Genomic DNA, 22,758 nt, shown 5'->3' with positions numbered 1-22,758 from the left:
TCCTCTTTGATTTCTTCAGTGATCTCTTGGTTATTTAGTAACGTATTGTTTAGCCTCCGTGTGTTTGTGTTTTTTACGTTTTTTCCCCTGTAATTCATTTCTAATCTCATAGCGTGGTCAGAAAAGATGCTTGATATGATTTCAATTTTCTTAAATTTACTGAGGCTTGATTTGTGACCCAAGATGTGATCTATCCTGGAGAATGTTCCATGCGCACTTGAGAAGAAAGTGTAGTCTGCTGGTTTTGGATGGAATGTCCTCTAAATATCAATTAAATCTATCTGGTCTATTGGGTCATTTAAAGCTTCTCTTTCCTTATTTATTTTCATTTTGGATGATCTGTCCATTGGTGTAAGTGAGGTGTTAAAGTCCCCCATTATTATTGTGTTACTGTTGATTTCCTCTTTTATAGCTGTTAGCAGTTGCCTTATGTATTGAGGTGCTCTTATGTTGGGTGCATATATATTTAGAATTGTTATATCTTCTTCTTGGATTGATCCCTTGATCATTATGTAGTGTCCTTCCTTGTCTCTTGTAACATCCTTTATTTTAAAGTCTATTTTATCTGATATGAGTATAGCTACTCCAGCTTTCTTTTGATTTCCATTTGCATGGAATATCTTTTTCCATCCCCTCACTTTCAGTCTGTATGTGTCCATAGGTCTGGAGTGGGTCTCTTGTAGACAGCATAAACATGGGTCTTGTTTTTGTATCCATTCAGCAAGCCTGTGTCTTTTGGTTGGAGTATTTAAGCCATTCACGTTTAAGGTAATTATTGATATGTATGAACCTATGACAATTTTCTTAGTTATTTTGGGTTTGTTTTGTAGCTCCTTTTCTTCTCTTGTGTTTCCCACTTAGAGAAGGTCCTTTAGCATTTCTTGTAGAGCTGGTTTGGTGGTGCTGAATTCTCTTAGCTTTTGCTTGTCTGTAAAGCTTTTGATATCTCCATCGAATCTGAATGAGATCCTTGCCTGGTAGAGTAATCTTGGTTGTAGGTTCTTCCCTTTCATCACTTTAAGTATATCATGCCACTCCCTTCTGGCCTGTAGAGTTTCTGCTGAGAAATCAGCTGTTAACCTTATGGGAGTTCCTTTGTATTTTATTTGTCATTTTTTCCCTTGCTGCTTTCAATAATTTTTCTTTCTCTGTAATTTTTGCTAATTTGATTACTATGTGTCTCGGTGTGTTTCTCCTTTGGTTTATCCTGTGTGGGACTCGCTGCACTTCCTGGACTTGGGTGGCTATTTCCTTTCCCATGTTAGGGACGTTTTTGACTATAATCTCTTCAAATATTTTCTCAGGTCCTTTCTCTCTCTCTTCTCTTTCTGGGACCCCTATAATGCGAATGTTGTTGTGTTTAATGTTGTTCCAGAGGTCTCTTAGGCTGTCTTCATTTCTTTTCATTCTTTTTTCTTTATTCTGTTCCACAGCAGTGAATTCCACCATTCTGTCTTCCAGGTCACTTATCCTTTCTTCTGCCTCAGTTATTCTGCTATTGATTCCTTCTAGTGTAGCTTTCATTTCAGTTATTGTATTGTTCATCTCTGTTTGTTTGTTCTTTAATTCTTCTAGGTCTGTGTTAAACATTTCTTGCATCTTCTCGATCTTTGCCTCCATTCTTTTTCTGAGGTCTTGGATCATCTTCACTATCATTATTCTGAATTCTTTTTCTGGAAGGTTGCCTATCTCCACTTCATTTAGTTGTTTTTCTGGGGTTTTATCTTGTTCCTTCGTCTGGTACATAGCCCTCTGCCTTTTCATCTTGTCTATCTTTCTGTGAATGTGGTTTTTGTTCCACAGGCTGCAGGATTGTAGTTCTTCTTGCTTCTGTTGTCTTCCCTCTGGTGGATGAGTCTATCTAAGAGGCTTGTGTAAGTTTCCTCATGGGAGGGACTGGTGGTGGGTAGAACTGACTGTTGCTCTGGTGGGCAGAGCTCAGTAAAACTTTAATCTGCTTGACTGTTGATGGGTGGGGCTGTGTTCCCTCTCTGTTGGTTGTTTGGCCTGAGACAACCCAACACTGGAGCCTACCTGGGATCTTTGGTGGGGCTAATGACAGACTCTGGGAGGGCTCACACCAAGGATTACTTCCCAGAACTTCTGCTGCCAGTGTCCCTGTCCCCAAGGTGAGCAACAGCCACCCCCCGCCTCTGCAGGAGACCTTCCAACACTAGCAGGTAGGTCTGGTTCAGTCTCCCCTGGGGTCACTGCTCCTTCCCCTTGTTCCTGATGCACACACTACTTTGTGTGTGCCCTCCAAGAGTGGAGTCTCTGTTTCCCCCAGTCCTGTCAAAGTCCTGCAATCAATTCACACTAGGCTTCAAAGTTTGATTTTCTAGGAATTCCTCCTCCCGTTGCTGGACCCCCAGGTTGGGAAGCCTGACATGGGGCTCAGAACCTTCTCTCCAGTGGGTGGACTCTGTGGTATAAGTGTTCTCCAGTCTGTGAGTCACCCACTCAGCAATTAACGGATTTGATTTTACTGTGATTCCTCCCCTCCTACCGTCTCATTGTGGCTTCTCCTTTGTCTTTGGGTGTGGTGTATCTTTTTTGGTGAGTTCCAGTGTCGTCCTGTTGATGACTCTCCAGCAGCTAGCTGTGATTCTGGTGTTCTCGCAAGAGGGAGTGAGAGCACGTCCTTATACTCTGCCATCTTGGCTCCTCTCCACATGATTCTTTTTCAGTAATGGTTTTCTTGGGGTAAATGCCCAGTAGTGGGATTGCTGGGTCATGTGATAGTTCTATTTTTAGTTTTTTAAGTAACCTCCATACTGCTCTCCATAGTGGCTGTATCAATTTACATTCCCACCAACAGTGCAAGAGGGTTTCCTTTTCTACACACCCTCTCCAGCATTTATTGCTTCTAGATTTTTGGATGATGGCCATTCTGACCGGTGTGAGGTGATACCTTATTGTAGTTTTGATTTGCATTTCTCTAATGATTAGTGATGTTGAGCATCCTTTCATGTGTTTGTTGGCAATCCGTATATCTTCTTTGGAGAAATGTCTATTTAGGTATTCTGCCCATTTTTGGATTGGGTTATTTTGTTATTGAGCTGCATGACCTGCTTATGTATTTTGGAGATTAATCCTTTGTCAGTTGTTTCATTTGCAAATATTTTCTCCAAATCTGAGGGTTGTCTTTTTGTCTTGTTTATGGTTTCCCTTACTGTGCAAAAACTTTTAAGTTTCATTAGGTCCCATTTGTTTATTTTTGTTTTTATTTCCATTTCTCTAGGAGGTGGGTCAAAAAGGATCTTGCTGTCAACCACTGATATGCTTTAAACTCCTACATGAATGTTTATAGCAGCACTATCACATGAGTGAAAAAACAGAAATAACCTAAATGTCCAGCAATGGATGAATGCGTAAAAAATATTTAGTCTATCCATTAAGGGATATTGTTTGGCCATAAAAATGAAGTTCTTGGGTTTCCCTGGTGGCGCAGTGGTTGAGAGTCCGCCTGCCAATGCAGGGGACACGGGTTCATGCCCCGGTCCAGGAAGATCCCACATGCTGTGGAGTGGATGGGCCTTTGAGCCATGGCCGCTGAGCCTGCGCGTCTGGAGCCTGTGCTCTGCAACGGGAGAGGCTGCAACAGTGAGAGGCCCGCGTACCGCAAAAAAAAAAAAAAATGAAGTTCTTCATACATGCTACAATATGGATGATCCTTGAAAACATCATGCTGAGTGAAAGAAGCCACACCCCATAGGTCTCATAGTGTAGATTCCATTTAGCTGAGTTATCCAGAGCAGGACAATCCATAGCGATGGAAAGTAAATTAGTGGTTAACTGCCTTTTAAACTTTATGTTGCCTAACAAAAAAGATCACATTAAAATAGGTAAGTTATTTATTTATAAAGAGACATTGAAATCTCATTAAATTGACATTATTTACTGAGCACAGACTATGTACATTTGCTCACTTAATGTATTGATTTAATTATCATAGATAGCACCTATTGTTTTCCAGATCACAGTCCAAGAATAACTCATTTAGTTCTCACAACCATTCTTTGAGACAGGTAGAGAGAAATGGAGGTATAGAGAGGTGAAGAAATTGCTCAAGTTTACACAGTGGGCAGAGCAGGAATTCAAAATCAATCAGCTGACTCCCATACCCCTTTGTCAGATGGCTATGTTGCATTGCCTCAGAACATACAGATGGGCTGCATGAGATCTGGAAAACAACCAAAACATTATTTCTACAGTTTCCTGCTTCGGATGCCTTGCATGAATAACTCCAGAGGAAGAATCTGATTGATCCATGTTAAGTTAGAGACACCATAGGGTAGGCATGTCTTGTGGTATCGGAAGCTCTGGGAAGAACAGGATTTATCAGAAGGGAGCAGGAGGGCGAGCAGCAATGACTGGAAGCTCTGATGAAGGAACATTTTCATTTTTGGAAACAACCTAGAGGGATAGAAAGGAAGAGTCTTTGGGGACAGCCAGCCATGCGTTCAGGTGTTGGCTCTGCCATTTCAACAGCTTTGCCATAAGAAAGTTGCTTAGACTCTCTGCACCCCAATATTCTCAATGGGTATTCTCAAGATACTCAAAACAGAGTGATAAAAACAGCACCTCCCACAATACATTGATGAAAGGTAAATCACAGAGTAGGAACTCAACCAAAGCCACCTGTCATTTATCAGGAGCAGCCCCTTGGGCAGGGCCAGGAATGATGGAAGCGGATGACCTTCCTCCATACAGTAGCTGATCTCTGCATGTCACATCTCACTTCAGGCACAGCCTCCATGCAGGGAGCCAACCTCTCAGCAGTGACTGAATTCATCCTCAGCGGCTTCTCCACCTTCCCCCACCTTCAGCTGATGTTCTTTTTGCTCTTCCTGCTGATGTACCTGTTCATGCTGCTGGGGAACCTGCTCATCATGGCCACCATCTGGAGGGAGCCCAGCCTCCACATGCCCATGTACCTCTTCCTGTGCGCCCGCTCCATCTCCGAGGTCCTCTACACCTTTGCCATCACCCCACGCATGCTGGCCGACCTGCTCTCCACCCACCACACCATCGTCCTCATGGCCTGTGCCAGCCAGATGTTCTTCTCCTTCACGTTTGGCTTCACCCACTCCTTCCTGCTCACCGTCATGGGCTATGACCGCTACGTGGCCATCTGCAACCCCCTGCGCTACAATGTGCTCATGAGTCCCCATGGCTGTGCCTGCCTGGTGGTCTGGTCCTGGGCTGGAGGCTCCATAATTGGGTTGGTGGTGACATCTGCCATTTTCCAACTCACTTTCTGTGGGTCTAATGAGATCCATCATTTTGTTTGCCATGTAAAGCCTCTTCTGAAGTTGGCCTGTGGAGAAAACGTCTTCACTCTGGCCATGGGCGTGGGCCTGGTGTGTTTCACTGCCCTGCTGGGTTGCTGTCTTCTCATCCTCCTCTCTTATGCCTTCATCGTGGCCACCATCTTGAGGATCCCCTCAGCCGAGGGCTGGCACAAGGCCTTCTCCACGTGTGCATCCCACCTCACCATGGTGGTCGTGCATTATGGCTTTGCCTCTGTCATCTATCTCAAGCCCAAGGGTCCCCAGTCTCTGGAAGTAGACACTCTGATGGGCACCACCTACACAGTCTTCACTCCCTTCCTCAGCCCCATCATCTTCAGCCTCAGGAACAAGGAACTGAAGAAAGCTATGAAGAAGACCATCCTCAATAAGCACTAGCCAGAAAAAAACTGTGATTATCTGGGAGGAATTCCTTGGAAATAGCTAACCTGGGTTATTAGATGCTACCATTAGATATGGCACCCTGTAAGCATGTAATAGCCTATATTTGTCTGATGCTTTACAAGGACCCTTGTAGGAAACATCCAAATGATTGAAAAATGGTTAAATAACATCATGCATGTATCCAGGGTGGAAAGATGTATGAGATGATAACACACAGAAAGTCAGATTCATTGATTCCTATATGCTGCAAGACCCTTTGTCAGGTATCGTTAAACCTGGAATCTGTTCTTCTCCTGCCAGAAACTAGGGTGGTCTAATTACTCCCATCATCATAAACCCACACTACAAAGAGAAATTGAATAGGTCATGCCTCAATCCTCCTTTAGGCAGCAACAGGTAGCTACAACACAAATTTTGTGAGGCTATAAAAGACTAAGCCAGATTACAGCGGAGGAGAGCAAGGTGCCCTAAATTTCAGCATTGCACAGATCTGTGCAATAGCTGTTAGAGACAGTAATAAGCAGACTCAGAAAAGGTCAGGGAAACCACCATGTTCCAAGTATGAATCTTGAGCAGCTGAAGAGAGACAGAGAAGTCTCTCCAGTTAGGTTACGGATAAAAGTTCCACCATGAGAAATCACTTTCTCCATTAGAGGGTGATATTGCACATAGGCCAGGGGGGAACTGTTTGTTGAACCACAATGATGAGGGCAGAGCCCAGGATTAAGTTTATTCCTTATCACAATGTGTAATGATCTCCCATGGACATGAGGGGAGGATTTAAAGTTGATCACACATCATAGTACTTTGAATTTGTTGAAAGCATGTGTATTCAAGAGAATGATAAATATGGTACAGTATCCCTTGTAAATGAATCTAAAAAAAAGTAAACTCATAAAAACAGAGAGTAGAGTGTTGATTACCAGGGGCTGAGGGGTAGGGTAATTGGGGAGATGTTGTTTAAGGGCACAACTTTGCAACCAGCAGATCAACCAGAAGATAAGCAAGATCTGGGGGTCTAATCTACAGCATGATTATAGACAATAGTAATTTATTATAAACTTCAAAGTTGCTAACACACTAGATCTTAGTTGTTTCCACCACAAAAAAAGATATGATAATTATGTGACATGATAGAAGTGCTAGCTAACACTGCAGTGGTAATCATATTACAATATATAAATGTATCAAATCAGCAGGGTGTATACCATAAACTTACACAATGTTATTTGTCAATCAAATCTCAATGTTTAAGAAAGTTTCACTGACAAATTTAAATTGTTTTGGAATATGACTTTATGCACTTATTTTAAAATAGCAATTTATAACACTTAATGGACACTAGTTTATGGTGATGCTGGTGTATGGAAAAACAAAATATAATTGAAATGCACTAGCAGTAAATAACGTTTAGAAAAAGAAAATATGAGTATTCATACTTAAGTTGAAGAGTTAACTATATGTCATCTATCCTAAAGCTGAGTTTAGTCTTTCTCTATAAGTTGAGCAGTAATAACCTCTATTTAACAATTACATGAGGCCACAAATCCTGTGGTAGTTTTGGGAGTACAGAGATGGGTCTGTTGCTAGTCCCTGTCTTTGAAGAGTTTCCATGGTACTTGGTGGACAGACACACAGAGAAATGTCAGGGCTCTCACCAAGATATGGACCAGATGTTAAAGACCACCAAAAGGGGTGTGACTCTGCAGCTTGGGATGCATCAGCTAGGTCTTCCCTCATTCCCGTACTCCAGTGGCTCTCACTGGTGTCTCCAGAAGACACTTGGAAGTTTCTGGAGACATTTTTGCTTGTTACAACTGAAGGAGGGGGAGATGTGCTATAATATCTAGGGGATCAAGGTCAGGGATGCTGCTCAACATCCTACAATGCACAGAAGAGACTCCACCACAAAGAATGTGCCAAACCCAAATGTCAACAGTGCCAAGGATGATAAACCCTGCTGTATTTATTAACAAACATTTATTGAGCATCTACTATGTGCCAGGCACCTTTTTTTTTTTTTTTTTTTTTTTTTTTTGCGGTACACGGGCCTCTCACTGTTGTGGTCTCTCCCGTTGTGGAGCACAGGCTCCGGGCACACAGGCTCAGCAGCCATGGCTCACAGGCCCAGCCACTCCGCGGCACGTGGGATCTTCCCGGACCGGGGCACGAACCCACGTCCCCTGTATCGGCAGGCGGACTCTCAACCACTGCGCCACCAGGGAAGCCCCAGGCACTTTTTAAGATGCTACAGGGGATCCAATGTTGAAATATTTAGATATGACCCTGATCTCAGTGTTTGCAGTTGAGAAAGGAAGATGTGGCTATTAAACAGATAATCACACTAATTAATATACATGATAAATTGTGACAAAAGCTATGAGGAAAAGAAAGACGTTACTATGAGGGCTTATAATAGGAGTGGTGACTCAGTATGGGAAAATCAGGGAAAGGTTTCCTAAGGAGGTGACATTTAAGGTCAGACCTAAGAATGTGTAGGATATGCCAGGGGAAGGGTGTTCCAGGAAGCAGCAGCAGTATGTGCAAAGCCCCTGAGGTCTGAATGTGCTTGGTTTATTGCAGGAACAGCCAGAAGTTAGAAAGACTGGAGAGCTGGGGCGGGCTGGGATGTAATGTTGAAGATGAAGCATGGATCTGACCACAGGAGAGTTTATACTGTGTCCTAAGTGTATAAGCGGATAGGTCATTTTTCAGGTTTTCCTCTTTGACAGATCCCTCTGGCTCCTGGACAGAGACAGCTTAGGCGGGGTGGGGCGAGGTTAGACAGTGGAGGAGAAGAAAAACATCGTTGAGGAGGGGACTGGGCTTTCATCCACAAGCAAGGCTGTCAAGGTCAACATTGGGGAAGGGCAGAAAAAGAGAAGAGAAGGCAGCAGGTTGCATCACTCAGGCTGGACTTTGCCTTGAGCAATTAGCATGGAAGCCCACGGTGGCTCCATTAGCACTGGAACGGGGGGCGGTCCCCTAAAGTCTGGAGATCTCTCCATCAGCAGCCTTTCTCTGTGCTCCAGGCCCTTTAATAACCTCTCCGGGCTCTGACCCCACCTTGGGGATACCAAAGCATGTGGCACAGTGGGAACCATTAGCAAGGAATGGCAAACAGCTAGGAACGCAGGGGGTGGGCGAACCTCAGAAAATGGAAGCTGAATAATGGAGGGGAGGGGAGGACAGGGCCCTGAGTAGGGGGGGTGTCCTGGCCAACACTAGTGGGTAGGGGGGTGGTTCTGTCTCTCCTCCTGTGATGTGGAGGGTCATCACCCCAAGAGTTGTGTTTACACTGAAGTTTTGGTGTTTATCCATTTATATTTTTTTAACATCTTTATTGGAGTATAATTGCTTTACAATGGTGTGTTAGTTTCTGCTTTATAACAAAGTGAATCAGTTATACAAATACATATGTCCCCATATCTCTTCCCTTTTACGTCTCCCTCCCTCCCACCCTCCCTATCCCACACCTCTAGGTGGTCACAAACACCGAGCTGATCTCCCTGTGCTATGCGGCTGCTTCCCATTAGCTATCTATTTTACGTTTAGTAGTGTATATATGTCCATGCCACTCTCTCACTTTGTCCCAGTTTACCCTTCCCCCTCCCCATATCCTCAAGTCCATTCTCTAGTAGGTCTGGGTCTTTATTCCCGTTTTGCCCCTATGTTTTTCATGACCTTTTTTTTTTTTTTTCTTAGCTTCCATATATATGTGTTCGCATACGGTATTTGTTTTTCTCTTTCTGACCTACTTCACTCTGTATGACAGACTCTAGGTCCATCCACCTCACTACAAATAACTCAATTTCATTTCTTTTTATGGCTGAGTAATATTCCATTGTATATATGTGCCACATCTTCTTTATCCATTCATCTGTTTTTTATTTTTTTTAACATCTTGATTGGAGTATAATTGCTTTACAATGGTATGTTTGTTTCTGCTTTATAACAAAGTTAATCAGTTATACATATACATACGTCCCCATATCTCTTCCCTCTTGCGTCTCCCTCCCTCCCACACTCCCTATTCCGCCCCTCTAGGCGGTCACAAAGCACCGAGCTGATCTCCCTGTGCTATGTGGCTCCTTCCCACTAGCTATCTATTTTACGTTTGGTAGTGTATACATGTCCATGACACTCTCTCACTTTGTCCCAGCTTACCCTTCCCCCTCCCCGTATCTCAAGTCCATTCTCTAGTAGGTCTGCATCTTTATTTCCATTTTGCCCCTAGGCTTTTCTGACCATTTTTTTTTCTTTTTTTAGATTCCATATATATGTGTTAGCATATGGTATTTGTTTATCTCTTTCTGACTTACTTCACTCTGTATGACAGTCTCTAGGTCCATCCACCTCACTACAAATAACTCAGTTTCCTTCCTTTTTGTGGCTAATATTCCATTGTATATATGTGCCACATCTTCTTTATCCATTCATCTGTCGATGGACACTTAGGTTGCTTCCATGTCCTGGTTATTGTAAATAGAGCTGCAATGAACATTCTGGTACATGACTCTTTCTGAATTATGGTTTTCTCAGGGTATATGCCAAGTAGTGGGATTGCTGGGTCATATGGTAGTTCTATTTTTAGGTTTTTAAGGAACCTCCACACTGTTCTCCACAGTGGCTGTATCAATTTACATTCCCTCCAGCAGTGCAAGAGGGTTCCATTTTCTCCACACGCTCTCCAGAATTTATTGTTTGTAGATTTTTTGATGATGGCCATTCTGACTGGTGTGAGGTGATATATCATTGTAGTTCTGATTTGCATTTCTCTAATGATTAATGATGTTGAGCATCCTTTCATGTGTTTGTTGGCAATCTGTATATCTTCTTTGGAGAAGTGTCTATTTAGGTCTTCTGCTCATTTTTGGATTGGGTTTTTCGTGTTTTTGATATTGAGCTGCAAGACCTGCTTGTATATTTTGGAGATTAATCCTTTGTCAATTGCTTTGTTTACAAATATTTTCTCCCATTCTGAGGGTTGTCTTTTCGTCTTGTTGATGGTTTCCTTTTCTGTGTTCACACCATCTTTGGAATTCCTTGCTCCTGACTCAGCTACCCTGACCCAAATAAGGAAGAAGGTCAATAGATCCCAGCTGTGTGCACACAGGTGCCAGTACAGAGGTCCATACTCAATGACGCAGTCCAGGACCCAAAATGAAATGACAGAAAACCTGCCTCAAATAGGTGGGAAGCAGAGGGGCATTGGCTGAGTGTAAGGAGACACTTCAGCATGCTGTATTGTTGTTGTGAGTAGGTCAGCAAGATCTTTTATAATCCACCTCCTAGAGTAATGAAAATAAAAACAAAAATAAATAAATTGCAACTAATTAAACTTAAAATCTTTTGCACAGCAAAGGAAACCATAAACAAAAGTAAAAGACAACTCTCAGAATGGGAGAAAACATTTGCAAATGATGTGATTGACAAGGGATTAATCTCCAAAATATACAAACAGCTCATGCAGCTCAATAGTAAAAAAACAAACAACCCAATCAAAAAATGGGCAGAAGATCTAAATAGACATTTCTCCAAATAAGACATACAGATGGCCAAAAAGCACATGAAAAGATGCTCAATATCACTAATTATTAGAGAAATGCTAATCAAAACTACAATAAGGTATCACCTCACACCAGTCAGAATGGCCATCATCAAACAACCTACAAACAATGTAAATTGATACAGCCACTATGGAGAACAGTATGGAGGTTCCTTAAGGAACTAAAAATAGAACTACCATATGATCCAGCAGTCACACTACTGGGCATATACCCTGAGAAAACCATAATTCAAAAAGAGTCATGTACCACAATGTTCATTGCACACTACTTACAATAGGCAGGACATGGAAGCAACCTAAGTGTCTATTGACAGATGAATGGATAAAGAAGATATGGAACATATATACAATGGAATATTACACAGTCATAAAATGAAACAAAATTGAGTTATATGTAGTGAGGTGGATGGACCTAGAGACTGTCATACAGAGTGAAGTAAGTCAGAAAGAGAAAAACAAATTATGCTAACACATATATATGGAATCTAAAAAAAAAAGGGCAGCGTTCTGAAGAACCTAGGGCCAGGACAGAAATAAAGACACAGATGTAGAGAATGAACTTGTGGCCACGGGGAGGGGGAAGGGTAAGCTGAGACAAAGTGAGAGAGTGACATTGACATATATACACTACCAAACATAAAATACATAGCTAGTGGGAAGCAGCCGCATAGCACAGGGAGATCAGCTTGGTGTTTTGTGACCACCTAGAGGGGTGGGATAGGGAGGGTGGGAGGGAGACACAAGAGGTAGGGGATATGGGGATATATGTATACGTATAGGTGATTCACTTTGTTATACAGCAGCAACTAACACAACAATGTAAAGCAATTATACTGCAATAAAGATGTTTTTAAAAATCCTACAAACAGTAAATGCTGGAGAAGGTGTGGGGAAAAAGGAACCCTCTTACACTGATGGTTGAAATGTAAATTGATATAGCCAGTATGGAGAACAGTATGGAGGTTCCTTAAAAAACTAAAACTAGAGCTACTATATGGTCCTGCAATCCCACTCCTAGGCATATATCCAGAGAAAACCATAATTCAATAAGATACATGCACCCCAGTGTTCACTGCAGCACTATTCACAATAGCCAAGACGTGGAAACAACCTACATGTCCAATGACAGGTGAATGGATAAAGAAAATGTGGTACATATATACAATGGAATACTACTCAGTCATAAAAAAAGAATGATATAATGATATTTTCAGCAACATGGCTGTAACTAGAGATTGTAATACTGAGTGAGGAAAGAGACAGAGAAAGACAAATATCATATGATATCACTTATGTGTGGAATCTAAAAAAAAATGATACAAATGAACTTATTTATAAATAGAAACAGACTCACAGACTTAGAGAATAAATTTATGGCTACCAAAGGGGAAAGGAGGGGGCAGGAATAAATTAGGAGTTTGGGATTAACATATACACACTACTATATATAAAATAATCAACAGTGGCTTACTGTATAGCACAGGGATCTCTACCCAATTCTCTATAATAACCTATATGGGGAAAGAATCTGAAAAAGAATAGATATATGTATGTATATAACTAAATCACTTTGCTATGCACCTGGAACTTACACAACATTGTAAATCAAATGTACTCCAATATAAAATTTAAAATTTTTTAAAATAAAAAATAGAAAAAAGAAAAACCAATGGAGATTTTTCAACCCCATTAGTATTTAGGGAAATGCAGTTTAGAGTGACAGTGGGAAACCACTTGGCCACTTGACAACCATATCAGCAAAATTAAGTTTCATACTGTCAAGCATTAGTGAGAGTGTGGGGGAACAGATCTTCTGACACACAAGGGCTCAGAGTGTAAATTAGCACAGCCACTTGGGAGTTTAGCTTGGCAATTTTTCTTAAATTTAAGAATCATTTTTTTTACAACATGATCATCTCACTACTTGTTTGTATTTGAATCAGATAGTGCCTGTTTGTAGTAGAAGCCATACAAGGATATGTACTCCTAACAATGGAAAAAAACTGGAAGTGAAATGTATACTGAATATATTTATAAAATTGATTTATTAAACTGATTTTATAAAAATGAGGTGTTTCTGTAGCAGTGGTTCTCACCTAGAGGTGATGTTGCCAAAGAGGGGACATTTGGCAATGTCTGGAGACATTTTTGCCATGGCTGGGGTGGGGAGGCTACTGGCATCTAGTGGGTAGAGACCAAGGATGCTGTTAAACGTCCAGCAATGCTCAGACAACCCCCACTGCAAAGGATGATCCAGCCCCAAATGTCAACACTGCCAAGGCTGAGAAACCTTGGACTATAAAAACGAACATGAATATCACTCCAAAATGATGTGTAAAAAAGCCCCAAGTTACAGAAAGGTACTAAAGGACAATCAGACCTGTGTTAAAACACATAGTATGAAAAACAGTCTGGTGGTTCATCAAAAAATTAAATACTGAATTACTATATGACCAAGCAATTTCACTCCTTGGAATATACCCCCAAAGAAATAAAAAGAATTCAATTAAATCTTTGTACACAAATATCCATAGCAGCACTATTCACACAGCCAAAAGTTAGAAACAACCTAAATGCCCATCAATGGGTGAATGAATAAACAAAATATGGTCAAGCCATACAATGGAATATTACTCATCTATGAAAAGGAATGAAGCACTGATGCATGCTACATGATGGATGAATCGCAAAAATATGCTGAGTGAAAAAGCCAGACCCCATAGGCTACATACTGTATGATTCTATTTCTATGAGATGTCTACTAATCTCCTTTTTTACCCTATTTATGCATAGGGTAAAAAAGGAGATTAGTGGTTTCTGCTAATCTGGGGCTAGTGAGCAGACAGAGGAGGACTGCTAATGGGATGGGATCTCCCATTTGGGGGGTGATAAAAATGTCCTAGAACTAGATAAACATGACGGTTTAACAACATTGTTAATGTGCTAAACGCCACTGAATTGTTCACTTTAAAATGGTTAATTTTATGTTATGTGAATTTCACCCCCAAAATAAAACAAAACCCCAAAAAGCACAACAAAACTCCACAATACTACTCTTATTTTATGGGATTGTGTTTGTTCACATGCCCCATGCATACAAAGGTCTGTAAGGATGCCCATCAAATTCATCATGGTATTAGCATGGCTGGCCATTGCATGACTTTTAGCCCGATTTGTAGCATTTTGATTATTTAATAAGAAGAAACAAATATTTATGTGATAATTTAAATTTTAAAAAAAGATATTTAATTGGGCAAATAACCTGGAAAGGGAAGAATGAAGGTGGAGAGGCACATTGGGTAGTTTTCTCAGCCCCAGCAGGCAATAGAAGGTCTGTCTTCCTGCCAAAGTTAGGAGCCAGAGCCCCAAATCCCAAATTGCAGAGTGTTAGACTCTGTTGAAGTCCCTGAGAAGCTAATGTAAACAACTCACCCCTGGAAAGTAGGGAGGGAAGGAAAGTGAGGACAGAGTCTTCCTGGGGTTGCCCAATGCCTCGCAGTGTTCCCCGGGGTCCCAGCATACCTGTAGCAGAGGCAGAAGCGTGGTAACACAGTAAGAGAAGGCAACAGGCAGGGAGAAGAGGCAGCATAAAAAATGGAGGACAGACTCAGGTAAATCCCCCTACTGCACTGGCATGCTCAGGGTGGAATGTTCCTTGCCTTGCAGCCCTCACCTGAAGGGAAACACCAAACCAGGGCCTCTTGCTGGAGTGAGGCAGAGGCAAATGCAGAACCTGGAGCCCTAGGTGAAACAACCTCCTTCCCTCCCACTTGAGCAGGAGAGATCCGGGGAACCAGTATCTGCCACAGAATCAGAGAAGCCACCTTGTTTATACAACTCCTTGTGCAATTTGTGTGAATGGGGTGGGAGCAGCAGGCAGGGCTCTACTTTCTAGCTTCAAGGTAATGTGATGATTGCTTTGTAGGACAGGTAAGAAAACTAAGGTGCAGAGAGAAAAGAGCTGCCACACCAAGTTACCCAGAACACCTGCCTGAATTTTAACCCCTCTCTCCTCTCTGTCCTGGCCAAAAACCAATGGTGAAAGGATTGTGGGGAAGCACAGAAAATAGATAGTCAAGAGGATTTAGGACTGAAGGCTCCAATCACCACCCAGCTCTGAGGGTATAAAGTATCAGGGAAGCACCAGGGTGGACAGGTGCAGTGATGGTAAGGAGTCAAAGATGAAAATGGGAGAAAAAAAGGAGGCAGGAGGTGGCTGAAATGGAAGGGAGGATGCAGAGAGGGGAATCTAAACAGCTTCAGTGAAAAGAGAGAGCCAGGATGGGGGAAGACAGGTAAGGCAAGATAGAGATGACACAGACCTGGTCTGTGGTTCTCAACCGGAAGCAGTTCTGCTTCCCAGGGGTCATTTGACAATGTGTGAGTATACTTTGGATGGTCACAATTGAGGGATGCTGCTGACATGTAGTGGGTGACAGGGATGCTGCTCAGCATCTTATAATGCACAGGACAGCCCCAATCCCCCCAAATTATTGGCCCCTAAAATCCCTAATGCTGAAGTTGGAAAACTGCTGCAGGGGTATATGAGGACAGGATTGGTCCATGGACAGGCTAGGCCTCTGCGTTCCTGGGTGGGGAGCTGGCCCTGCTGTGGGTTCCTCTAAGTGCAAGATTGCCAGATTATACTCTCTCTGTGGTTGTTCAGTTTACTTACAGAGGGACCCACTACGTGTTCTCCTAGTGGATCAATGCTGGGACACTTCAGTCTACCTCTCTGTTGTCCTACTCCCATGCCCACTGTGGTTCTATGACTGTTTGTTTTTCTTTTTAAAAAAATTAGTAGATTTTTAAGAGTAATTTTAGGTTTACAGAAATTTGAGCACATAGTGCAGAAAATTACTATGTACCATCTCTCTCCCAGCACAGAGGTTCCCTTATTATTAACATCCTGCATTAGTGAGATAACTGCGTTACAGCTGTTAAACCAATATTGACACACTGTTATTAACCAAAGCCCACAGTTTGCAATAGGGTTCACTCTTGGTGCTGTACATCCTATGAGTTTTGACCAATGCACCATGTCATGTATCCACCATTACAGTATCATACAGAAGAGTTTCACCAACTTAAAATAAAAAACCCAAGTTCCACCTTATCAACCCTTCTGCTCTCTCCTTGAACGCTTGACAACCATCAATCTTTTTACTGTCTCCACAGTTTTGCCTTTTTCCAGAATGAACAGATACCAATCTTAGCTGTTTTCTGTGTCCCCATCATCCCAGAAGGTGTATATGCATCCCTGGACCACCTTCCCAGGACATGGTGAGCTCTTGTTTTCTTATAGTACCTCTTTCTTTCTTTGTGGCTGTGGCTTTTGTGATCTTTGTTAATATAGGGAAGGAGTATGGGAATGGTCTGGTATGGTGAAGCTAACATGTCCCTCGTCCTGGAAGTAGCCCTGACATTCACTAACAGCCACCAGTAAGTGGTGAGTATAACAGAGAGTTTAGGAAAAGATAGGCTTTGGGGTTATTCAGATGTAGGTTTAGATCCTGGCTCCCCCACTCAGGAGCCATGGTCCCTTCGGCAAGTGGTGTGTCCTCTGTGGGAGGCAGCTGCCACTTCTGTAAAACAGGGATCATAGCAGGTGCCTCACAATATTGGATTAAAGATTTCATAAGAAGCATACGAGCACAGGTGCCAACGTCCAATAAAGAGTAGCTACTCTCATCAAGAACTGAAATCCAGTGCCAAAGACAGTTGTGTCTCCAGCATGATACATTGTAATGAAGGTCATGAAAGAGTTAAACTCAAGGAGTTTTAAGCTTACTCAGGAGTACGGTTTTGGAAGCACACAGGAATGAGTGACTAAATCTGTTTTGGGAAGAGATGTCCAGGAAGGCTGCATAGAGAAGGTGACATTTAAGCTTAGACTTAAAGATGAACAGGTGTTTGCCAGTTGAAGAAGGGAAAGAACTGAGATCCAGGGACAAAGAGCAGTTAAGGAATTACAACTGTACTCTTTAGATCATTGGTTCTCAACTGGAGGCGACTTTGCCCCCAAAGGGGACACTGGCAATGACACTATAAAACTCTTAGAAGAAAACATAGTCAGAATACTCCATGACCTAAATCACAGCAAGCTCCTTTTTGACCCACCTCCTAGAGAAATGGAAATAAAAACAAAAATAAACAAATGGGACCTAATGAAACTTAAAAGCTTTTGTACAACAAAGGAAACCATAAACAAGATGAAAAGACAACCCTCAGAATGGGAGAAAATATTTGCAAACGAAGCAACTGACAAAGGATTAATCTCCAAAATTTATAAGCAGCTCATGCAGCTCAATAGCAAAAAAACAAACAACCCAATCCAAAAATGGGCAGAAGACCTAAGTAGACATTTGTCCAAAGAAGATATACAGATGGCCAACAAACACATGAAAGGATATTCAACATCGCTAATCATTAGAGAAATACAAATCAAAACTACAATGAGGTATCACCTCACACCTGTTAGAATGTCTGGATACATTTTTGGTTGTCACTACTGAGCTGGAGCTACTGGCATCCAGCTGGTAGAGGCCAGGGATGCTGCTAAACACCTTACAGTGCATCCATAGCAAAAGATGATCTGGAACCAAATATTGAAAAACCTTGCACTAGATGTTGGAGAGCTACAGGAAGTTGAGACCACAGCCTACATGATCCCAGTCTCACCCATTCAGCCTTTTCTTGGGGGCTCTTGTTTCCAAGTCATTGACTTTGACTCACCCCCTCTAGGATCTCAGGGTATCAGGAATGAGTGAGGCCATGGGGGCTACCTGGGGACCTATGGCAGGTGCTGACCCGGAAGTGAGGGAAAGAAACAAGTGACTCCAAGAGAGGGAGGCCAAGAAACTCTGGAAACCAGTGATGTTTGGGGAAAGCAACCTTCAGTTACCAAGGTGTCTGGTTCCCCTACTTTGTTTTGTTCTCAACTTGTCAGAGCTTGATCAAGGACATGAGCCCGCTTAAGAGGGCATTTACTACTTTATTCCTATTTTTTTATTCTGGTAAAGTACATATAACATAAAATTTACCATTTTAACCATTTTATAGCGTACAATTCAGTGGCATTAAATGCATTCACGATGTTGTACAAGCACCATCTATCTAGTTCCAGAATCTTCTCAGCACCCCCAAAGGAAACCCCATATCCATTAGAAGTCACTCCCATTTATCCCCTTCCTCTAGCCCCCAGCAACAATTGACATGCCTTAAACTCTTACATAAATATTCATAGCAGCACTATTCACTATAGTGAAAAAGTGGAAAAGAACCAAATGTCCATCAATGGGTGAATAGATCAACAAAATGTGGTCTGTCGATACAATGGAATATTGCTCAGCCATTAAAAGGTATGAAGTTATGACAATGCTACAACATGGATGAACCTCAAAAACATTATGCTGAGTGAAAGAAGTCAGACCCCAAAGTCCACAGAGTATATGATTACATTTAGATGACTTGTCCAGAGCAGGCAAATCCTTAGAGACAGAAAAAAGATTAGCGGTTAGCTGCCTTTTAAACTTGACATAGCCTAATTTAAAAAAAAGGATTTGGGGCTTCCCTGGTGGCGCAGTAGTTAAGAATCCGCCTGCCAATGTAGGGGACATGGGCTCGAGCCCTGGTCCAGGAAGATCCCACATGCCACGGATGCAACTAAGCCCGTGTGCCACAACTACTGAGCCTGCTCTCTAGAGCCTGTGAGCCACAACTACTGAAGCCCGTGTGCCTAGAGCTCGTGCTCTGCAGCAAGAGAAGCCACAACAATGAGAAGCCCGCGTGCGCAATGAAGAGTAGTTCCCACTCACCACAACTAAAGAAAGCCTGCGCGCAACAACAAAGACCCAATGCAGCCCAAAATAAATATAAATAAAATAAATATATTTTTAAAAAGGATTTAAAATTTTTATTCATAAAGAGACACTGAATACCCATTAAATTGTTCTTTACTGAGCACAGATCATATACATTTGCTCACTGAGTGTATTAATTATCAAAGGTAGCACCTATTGTTTTCCAGATCGAGTCCAAGAATAACTCATTTAATTCTCACAACAACACTTTGAGCTAAGTAGGGGGAAATGGAGGTACAAAGAAATTAAGACACTTGCTCAGGTTTACACAGCATGCAGAGCAGGGGTTCGAACACAGGTTGGCTGACTCCCTCATCCCTTTGTCAGATGGCTATGTTGCATTGCCTCAGAAGATACAGATGCACCTTCTGGGATCTGGAAAACAACTAGAACATTATTTCTACACAGTCTCTTGCTTCTGATTCATTGCATGGATAACTCCAGAGGAAGAATCTGATTGATTCATCTTAAGTTAGATATGCACACTGGTCCAAAGTGTTGTAGCCATGGGTAGGTAGGTCTTGTGATATCTGAAGCTATGGGAAGAGCAAGTTTTAGCAGAATGGAGCAGGAGGGAAATGGTTAGAAGCTCTGGTGAAGGAACATTTATATTATCGAAGGTAACCAGAGAGAGAGAGGTGTATAGCCTTTGGAGAAAGTCAGCCATGTGTTCAAGTCTTAATGCTGCCATTTTGACAGCTCACCTTGAACAAGTTGCTTAGCATTTAGCACCCCAATATTCTCAGTGAGTATTCTCAAGACACTCAAAATGGGGTGATCAAATCAGCACCTCCCCCACTTCACTGATGAGAAGATTAAATCATAGGAGGCACAGAGTAGGAACTCAACCAATGCCAACTGTCATTTATCAGAAGCAGCCCCTTGGCAGCAGGGCCAGGAATGATGGAAGCGGATGACCTTCCTCCATACAGTAGCTGATCTCTCCACATCACACCTCACTTCAGGCACAGCCTCCATGCAGGGAGCCAACCTCTCAGCAGTGATTGAATTCATCCTCAGTGGCTTCTCCACCTTCCCCCACCTTCAGCTGATGTTCTTCCTGCTGTATCTGCTGATGTACTTGTTCACGCTGCTGGGGAACCTGCTCATCATGGCCACCATCTGGAGGGAGCCCAGCCTCCACACGCCCATGTACCTCTTCCTGTGCGCCCTCTCCATCTCCGAGGTCCTCTACACCTTTGCCATCACCCCACGCATGCTGGCCGACCTGCTCTCCACCCACCACACCATCGTCCTCATGGCCTGTGCCAGCCAGATGTTCTTCTCCTTCACGTTTGGCTTCACCCACTCCTTCCTGCTCACCGTCATGGGCTATGACCGCTACGTGGCCATCTGCCACCCCCTGTGCTACAACGTGCTCATGAGCCCCCGTGACTGTGCCTGCCTGGTGGCCTGGTCCTGGGCTGGAGGCTCAGTCATGGGGCTAGTGGTGACATCAGCCATTTTCTACCTCACCTTTTGTGGACCCAATGTGATCCACCATTTCTTCTGTCACATGCCACCTCTAGTGAAGTTAGCCTGTGGGGACAACGTCTCCACCGTGGCCATGGGCGTGGGCCTGGTGTGTGTCATTGTCCTGCTGGGCTGCTGTCTCCTCATCCTTCTCTCTTATGCCTTCATCGTGGCTGCCATCTTGAGGATCCCCTCAGCCGAGGGCAGGCACAAGGCCTTCTCCACGTGTGCATCCCACCTCACTGTGGTGGTCGTGCACTATGGCTTTGCCTCTGTCATCTACCTCAAGCCCAAGGGTCCCCAGTCTCTGGAAGCAGACACCCTGATGGGCATCACCTACACAGTCCTCATCCCCTTCCTCAGTCCTATCGTTTTCAGTCTCAGGAACAAGGAGCTGAAGAATGCCATGAAAAAGACCTTCCTCAACAAATTCTTTCTCCATAGCTCCTGAAATGGCAGGTTTTGTAACAGGAGATGTGGCACGTAGAGGCTTTTCAGTCTATCATCTGTAAAATGGGAATAATCATGCTGCACTGGTGATGATTCCTGTTTGTGAATTTCCACTCGTCCCCACTCAACAACTTCTCTATAAATGCTAGATGTCTGCTTTCTCTCCTTTTCCCCAGTCTGGTTGACCTGATTCCTCCTGCATTCACTGGAGTCACAATCTCCCCAATATTGACCTTGTGAGTCAATTTCCTCCTGTTTACTGTGCCTGAGAGCAGCATGAAAGAGGGGACGCCCATGTCTTGTGTTGGGGAATCTGCGTGCATAATTTATCTTCGCTGTGTGAAGGAGGGATGCTTGCTCTACCTAAAACAATGATGACATAAACAGCGACAGTGATCTGGTGCCCGCTGTGTATCAAGAACTGCACTCTATGCTTTGGAGACCTCATCTCTCTCATGTATCATATTGAGGGAAGGAAAGCATTGTTGACTGTTGTTGTTTTTCATTTCAAGTCTTCACATTTTTGGAGGTAGGGTGTCTTCTCCTATGAGTTGCTTTTGTTGGCTGAGTGAATGATAGTTCTAAGGATACAAATTATAGAAAGAAGAGAGAGAGGATCTGAAATTCTCCTTCTAAGATAAGCAATATGGAAAGAGATGGGGGAAGACATGTGAGAGGAAGATGAAGTGGTGGTTGGTTTGAGGAATAGGGGAGGAACAGGTAGAAAAACCAGATTGCTAGCAGTTGATGGGGACCTAGGAGGGGATGATGGACCCAGTGGCTGGTGAAGAAATACGGGGAAAGAGCAGGGACATAAATGGACATTTTATAAGGTTAATAACATGGCCATAAAGTACCTGATGTAAATCCCCTTTCTGGACGCCCTTGAAATACTCAATAAAAATCCATTTCCCTTTCATGGGTTGTGGAGTCAGATAGATTGGGGGGATGCATCCACAGGCTGGGCCTGCTTCAAGGGAAGTGCTCAGGCAGAATCAGGTAGCCGCTTTGGGTTACGCTCCATTTTTAAATGAGGCAGTGGATGCAGTGAGGTTTGGTACCTGCCCAAAATCAAGAAGCCAGGTAAGTTCATGGATGTAGAATGGGGTCGACTGAGTGAGTCTTCTGTAGTAATGGGTCTCCAACTGAGGGCACATCAGAATCACGCTGCTGGGTCTCACCTCAGAGTGTCTAATTCAGCAGGTCTATGGGGGTGGGCAGGGGGGACTCTAGAATCTTCATTTCTACCAAGTTCCCAGGTGATGCTGAAGCTGGTCTGAGGATGACACTTTGGGAAACACTGCTCTAAAGAATCCTTAGCTCAAATATGAAGCCACATATTTGAGTTGGAGGCAGAAGTAGCTTTCCTGTCTCACCCTTTCTCTCTCTCTCTCTCTCTCCCTCCCTTCCCCCTTTCCCTCTCTCCCTCCTTCCTTCCTCCCTTTCTTCCTTTCTTTTTAATAGTTGTGAAGATAACAGTTTCCCATTTGTTGAGCATTTATCATCAGCTATTATGGGCTTTAAAAAAATACCTGTATTGAAATGTACTTTACATACCATATAACCCATATGAAGATATGTGTCATCATTACCACAGCGAATTTAGAACATTTTCCTCACCTCCAAAAGAAAGCTGTACCTTTTAGCTATCACCTCTCTTTCTTCCCTTCCTTCCAGTTCTAAGCAACCATTAATCTACTGTCTCTAT

The 22,758-nt window shown here is 42.9% G+C and overlaps 2 protein-coding genes across 2 annotated transcripts; both read left to right on the top strand.

Annotated features, from left to right (window-relative positions):
• Positions 1–4,694: 4,694 nt before the first annotated feature.
• LOC307051180 (olfactory receptor 10H1-like) lies at positions 4,695–5,690 on the top strand (the record flags this gene model as incomplete). The annotated part of the gene is made up of 1 exon (XM_079701523.1): positions 4,695–5,690. One exon carries the CDS (start codon positions 4,695–4,697, stop codon positions 5,688–5,690), a length of 996 nt encoding a protein of 331 aa, XP_079557649.1.
• Positions 5,691–20,040: 14,350 nt separating this feature from the next.
• On the top strand, positions 20,041–21,051 carry LOC307051179 (olfactory receptor 10H1-like; the record flags this gene model as incomplete). Its single annotated transcript, XM_079701522.1, has 1 exon — positions 20,041–21,051. The coding sequence occupies one exon, from the start codon at positions 20,041–20,043 to the stop codon at positions 21,049–21,051; it is 1,011 nt and encodes a 336-aa protein (XP_079557648.1).
• Between the last annotated feature and the right edge of the window lie 1,707 nt (positions 21,052–22,758).

This window comes from Hyperoodon ampullatus, assembly GCF_949752795.1.
Source record: "Hyperoodon ampullatus genome assembly, chromosome: 4".
NCBI classification, from domain to species: domain Eukaryota; kingdom Metazoa; phylum Chordata; class Mammalia; order Artiodactyla; family Ziphiidae; genus Hyperoodon; species Hyperoodon ampullatus.
Note: the sequence above shows the minus strand (reverse complement) of the source record. Positions and strands in the feature narration are given on the sequence as shown.